Raw genomic sequence first — 5,843 nt, forward strand, 5'->3', positions numbered from 1 at the left:
GGGGAAGACGGGGAGTGCTGCACCGGGGGGGTGTCGGGGCAGGTTTGGGGGTGCTGAGCTGGGTGGGGTGCCAGTCTGGGGGCAGGTTTGGGGGTGCTGAGCTAAGGGCACATGGCATGTTTCGGGGTGCCAGGCCTGATGGGTTCCCCCCTTGCCTTCCCAGTCCATCCTGACTGTCAGCCTGTCCTACATGGTGGGGATGATCGCCAGCTTCTATGACACCGAGGCTGTCATCATGGCCGTCGGCATCACCGTCGTCGTCTGCTTCACCGTCGTCATCTTCTCCCTGCAGGTCAGCGCCAGGGCTGCCCCCGCTCCGGGCAGGGCTGCTCCAGACCGGGGGTGCGACCCCCCACTGACTCCCTGCCGGGTTCCTGGGAGTGTGTGACCTGGGAATGGGGTGTGTGATCTCCCCTCAGCTCCCTGCTGGGCCTGGGGACCCCAGATGGGGTGTACAACCCTCCCCCAGCTCCCTGCTGGCCTGGGGGGCTCCCAACCAGTGTAGGACCTGTTCCCTTCCCCACCCCAGCTCCCTGCTGGGTCTGTGGGCCTCTGAACGGAGGGATGACCCCTCCCCCTGCGGTCCCTGCTGGGTCTGATCCCCCCCAATCCCCCTCTCCACAGACCAAGTACGACTTCACCTCATGCCGGGGTGTCCTCATCATCTGCCTCGTCGTGCTCATCCTCTTCTCCATCCTGTGCATCTTCATCCGGAACCGCATCGTGGACATCGTCTACGCCTCGCTGGGGGCCCTGCTCTTCACCTGCGTGAGTCGGGGGGTTCAGTGATTCTGTGGCTTCCCTGTCAAAGCTCAGAAAATCTGCAGGTCAGGAAACTTCATCAGAGGAACAAACTGGCCATGGCCAGACAAGAGGCCTGATGAGATCAACAAGCCCCCTCCAAGACCTAAAGGGGAAAAGGAGAAGAGAAGAGAAAAGAAAAGAGGAAAAAAAAAAAAAAGAAAACAAACAAACAAAAAAAATCTTACCCCCGTCCTCTGCAACTTTTCTTTGGAGATTCATTTACTTGCATTCATGCCCAAATTCTGTGAATTTCCACATATTCAGGATTTAAACCCAAACAAACTCTATTTCCACACCCCAATTCCTTTAACCCTAATGAGCCTCAGCGCCCACAGACCCCCCCTGCCCTTTTCCTCACTCCGTTCTGCCAGGGACACATGCTGGGATCAACCCTGACCCACCTTGCTTGCCTCAGTTGTGCCAGAGATTCCCATTAAAGGGAAGGGAATCCTGCTTTTCCATTGCTCCCCAAAAATTGGTCAAAAGAGGAAAAAAAAAAGGATTTTTCTTCTTCAGAAGACTTTGTGGGACAGAACTGAAGTCACGGGCTTATGGGCATTTCCCAAAAATCCCAGAGTTCCATTTGATCTGCCAGAATGGATCAACTTTTGGCTTCAGGAAAAGAAGGGCAGGATTGGCCATTATTCCTTTCTTTTGCCTCAGATCCCCTATTTCAGCATCAGGTTGGAACATTTCATGTGCTGTGGTGAAAAACCCTGGAATTGTGTTTTGCTTGAAATTCCTTCACTGAAATAACACCTCTGCCAAGTATTTTTCAGTGAAAACCAGGCCCTGACAGCTCATTAAACTTTCAGTAATTTAAAATATTTAAATCCCAGTATTTTAAAATATTTAACAGATACAGACAAGATGATTCCACAACTCTTTCAGCCACAGTCTTCGTAACCCCAACTCCAATGAGGAGCTAAAGCTCAGCAGCACAACTAAGAAATCCTTGTCACGCTTCACAAAAAACGTGCAGGAATTTTAAAATCTGTGGTAAATAAGGCAAATTCTAAACATTTTCCTCTCACTATCGGCTGCTCCCATGCAGAGCTCTGAGCCCTGCTGAGGGCTACGATCAGCTGCTTCTACAACTCATGGAAATGCCACTGGATCATTTTAGCTTTAAAATAACTCAGGTATTTTCTTATGGATGAAATTTTTAATCCCCCAATAATGAAAAGAAACAATTTACAAAAATAATTCAATTTACCAGCATGTGGTCACGTATTCCCAGATGTGAACTGCTGGTACTGCCACAAGCAGTTTCATGGTTATATATTGCCATTTAACATTTTGTGGCACATGAGAGTCTGAAGGTCACTTAAGGAACCCCCGGCAAAAGCATCAGCAGAAGCAGGTTTAAAATAAAAGCAAAAGCACGACAGAGTTCTTTGGCAAAGCTCACTCTGCTACTCAACGGATAAAGCACACACAGAGAAAAAAATCTAATATTGGTCAATGTAAACCTAAAATCACCCCAGCCTGACTTACCCACAACTCTAAAGAATTTAAGGATCCCAGAGGAACATTCCCGCTGCGTTCGCTGCAGCGCATTCGCGCTCCCACCCAGAGCCCTGAAGAGTTTGCAGCGGGCAGGTGCCGGCGGTGCGGGCGCAGGGGAGGCACCGCGGCTGTGCAGGCGCACGGGCAGGTTTGCACTGAGAAATCCCGCAGAGCTCAGGGAAGGGTCGCTGCCTCTGCTCTCCCCGAGGGCCGAAGGGCCGAGCCCAGAGCAGCGGGGCAGCAGCCCAGGCTCCGGCGCTGCTTCTCCGAGCACAGCGGACGTGGGGCCCCGCTGCCGGGGGGATGCTGGGCACAGCCCGCCGAGGCGCGGGACAGCTCCAAAGGTCTCAGGACGGCGTCCACAGGTCACAAGAGAGTGGACTTTGGCCACCGTCATTTTCCATCCCAGCTGCAATTTGGGTCAGGGACTTTCTTTGAAAGTTCGATAACGAAAATGTTGTTCCGCTTGGGTTGTTCTCCAGGCAAGAAAAATGAGTTCCCAAGGCTGTTTGTTGAAGCAGGAGCTCGTTAGCCAGCAGCAGTTCCTGGGAGCAGACCGTGCTCCCGGTAACCTCGAGAGGAGCTCCTTGTTGAGGTCTGACAGCATTTCTGAGATCACAGAGCGGTGTGGGTGTGCAGCACCCGAGCTCCATCTCCTACCTGTCTGTCTGCAGGGCTTCACCTCCAGCCTTTCCTCTCCCAGGGCTCCCCAGGTCCCTCTCTGTGCCCTCTGTTCCTGATTTGCAGAGCAGCTGCTGGCTCCAGGCCGCCTCCGAAGGCCGCTCCTGCGGAACAGAGCTGCCCTGGCAGCTTCTCCTTTCTCCTGCCCTCAGGATTCCACCCTGCTGCCTCGTTTGTTTATTTCTGTAAATCCCTCCCCAGCACCTGTCGTGTTGCTGCTGTCCCCGTCCCACCCCTGAGGCCACGTGTGTGTCACACAAAGTGATCCCCGGGGCTGGCCCTGTGTCCCACACCCCCGGGGCTGTCCCCTGCCCTGGGCTGGCCCTGTGTCCCACACTCCCGGGGCTGTCCCCTGCCCCGGCTGGCCCTGTGTCCGCAGTGCCAGGGGAGGCACTGGGCGTGCAGACGGGGACAGGAGCAGCTGCTGGGCCTGTGACACTGCCAGAGACCAAGGCCGGAGCTGCTGGAGCCCCCCAGGTTCTCCATGCCAGGTGCTGGTTCAGGGATGGGAGTGGGGCAGGGACTGAGCCATTCCCACCATAAGACATTCCCACTTGGAGCACTCTGCCATCTCTGGGTCCCAGCACAAAGAAAATGTGGAGCTGCTGGAGAGAGTCCAGAGGAGGCCACGGAGGTTCTCCGAGGGGTGAAGCCCCTCCGCTGTGGAGACAGCTGGGCGTGTTCAGCCTGGAGATGGACCCACGGAGACATCAAAGCCCCTTCCAGTGCCTAAAGGGGCTCCAGGAGAGCCGGGGAGGGACTTTGGACAAGGGCATGGAGGGACAGGGCAAGGGAGAATGGCTTCCCATTGCCAGAGGGCAGGGATAGACGGGACATGAAGAGGAAATCCTTCCCTGTGAGGGTGGGGAGGCCCTGGCACAGGGTGCCCAGAGCAGCTGTGGCTGCCCAGTTCCTGGAAGGCTTCAAGGTCAGGTTGGACGGGGCCTGGAGCAGCCCGGCCCAGGGGAAGGTGTCCCCGCCCATGGCACGGGTGGCACTGGATGGGCTTTGAGGCCGCCCCGTCCCGAAACCATTCCATGATGCCACTTTACAGATCCCTGTAGTGTTACTCCACTTTTACAGATGGAGAAATGGACTCAGGAGGGCATTTGGGGGGAAAAGTTCCTCCCTGTGAGGATGGTGAGACCCTGGCACAGAGAAGCTGAGGCTGCCCCTGGATCCCTGGCAGTGTCCAAGGCCAGGCTGGATGAGGCTTGGAGCAATCCAGGATGGTGGAAGATGTCCCTGCCCATGGCAGGAGGTGGCAATGGGTGGGATTTAAGGTCCTTTCCACCTCAAAGCCCTCTGGAATTCCATGTTTCCAAGCGGAATATCTGCACCGAGTCTTTGCATTTAAACGGGATTGATTTTTTTTTTTTTTAATTATTTTTAAGCACCCAGAGGACTTTTTTGGGGGGGAGTGCAGCTGAGGTGAGGAGCTGTGTCCTGAGGAAGCAGCTTTGGGAAGAGGGCGTGTGTGGAAAAGCAGAGCTCAGCTCAGGAAGTGCCGGCAGGGAAGGGAATGACCAAGGATCCTGGAGCGAGGCCAACCCCGTTCCGAGAGGCCATGGGGCATTTCCCGTGGGGTGTCTCGAATTGCTGGACGACGCGGCTCCGTTTTATCCGAATTTTCCCGGCCGCATCTCCGTGTCCCTTTCCCCATTGGAAGGTGCAGGCTTCCCAGTCTTGCTACTGGTGTCCCATTACCACCCACCCCGCCTTTCTACAACACAGATACGTGACCACTAAAATTAGCTTTAACTCCACCCTGGGCGGGGAAATTAATATCCATGAGCCTGTTAAGTCTTGGTTCTTCTTCCCGAAGTTCAGGAGCTCAGAAGGAGCCCATGTCGATGAGGAACGATTTTCTGGCACTGATGGTTTGGTTTCTGCGATCACTTCCCCATCGATGCGTCCCTGGCCCCATCCACCACCAGATTCACGCAATCCGCTTGTAAAGACAAGTTCCTCTCGTTCCTTTCAGGGTTGGAGGAACTGGGGTGCGGAAATAGAGTTTGGTCGGGTTTAAATTCCTGAATACGTGGGAATTCACAGAATTTGGGGATGAATGCGAATAAATCGATCTCCAAAGAAGTCAAGGGCACTCAGGGAAATGCTGGGGGCGGGGGAGGAGGGGGTAAGGTTCTTTCTTTTTTCTTTATTTTTTCTCTTCCTCTTCTCTTTCCCCTTTTCCCCCTTTTCCCCCTTTTCCCGTTTTTCCTTTTGCCTTTATTTTTTTTCCTTTTTTATTTTTTTGCCTTCTTTTTTCTTTTTCCTTTTTTCTGTATTTCTTTTGCCTTTACTCTTTTTTCTTTTTCCTTTTTTCCTTTTCCCCTATTTTTCTCTATTTTCCCTTTTTTCCTTTTTTCTCCATTTCTCTGTGTTTTCTCTATTTTTCTCTATTTTCCTCTGTATTTTTCTCTATTTTCCCCTTTTCTTCTTTCTCTGTTTCCTTTATCCCTTTCCTTTATTTTCTTTTTCCATCCTTTTTTTCTTTTTGTTTGTTTGGTTGGTTGGTTTTCGTCCCCCAAATGCCTCTTCTGTTGCGTCGCCTCAAATCAGGAACTTTGGAACTGGCCCCTAACTGGTCATTAACCCTTTTTTAACTGCACTGGGCAGCGCTGACCCGTGGGGTGGTGACCCCTGCCCTGAGCTCTTCCTCTTTGACAAGGTTGCCCAACACTTCCCCTGGCTCGAGGTTCAGCGGTGCTGCCGGGTGCGTTCAGGGCCTGGCTCCTTCCCGCAGCTCCGGACTGGGCTAAAGCGCGGCTCCCGTCCCCTTGGGCGGGTGGGAATGGACAGTCACAGTGACCACAGTGGGCAACGCCGCCGGGGGGGGGGCCGCGAGC

The 5,843-nt window shown here is 53.7% G+C and overlaps 1 protein-coding gene across 1 annotated transcript; it reads left to right on the forward strand.

Moving 5' to 3' along the window:
- Positions 1-127: 127 nt before the first annotated feature.
- GRINA (glutamate ionotropic receptor NMDA type subunit associated protein 1) lies at positions 128-4,736 on the forward strand. Its single transcript, XM_017741216.1, has 5 exons — positions 128-292; positions 625-768; positions 2,856-2,871; positions 3,886-3,892; positions 4,526-4,736. Exons 1-5 carry the CDS (start codon positions 191-193, stop codon positions 4,734-4,736), a joined length of 480 nt encoding a protein of 159 aa, XP_017596705.1. The 5' UTR covers positions 128-190.
- The last annotated feature ends 1,107 nt before the right edge of the window (positions 4,737-5,843 follow it).

The sequence above is a fragment of the Corvus brachyrhynchos genome, unplaced genomic scaffold (assembly GCF_000691975.1).
Source record: "Corvus brachyrhynchos isolate BGI_N302 unplaced genomic scaffold, ASM69197v1 scaffold308, whole genome shotgun sequence".
NCBI classification, from domain to species: domain Eukaryota; kingdom Metazoa; phylum Chordata; class Aves; order Passeriformes; family Corvidae; genus Corvus; species Corvus brachyrhynchos.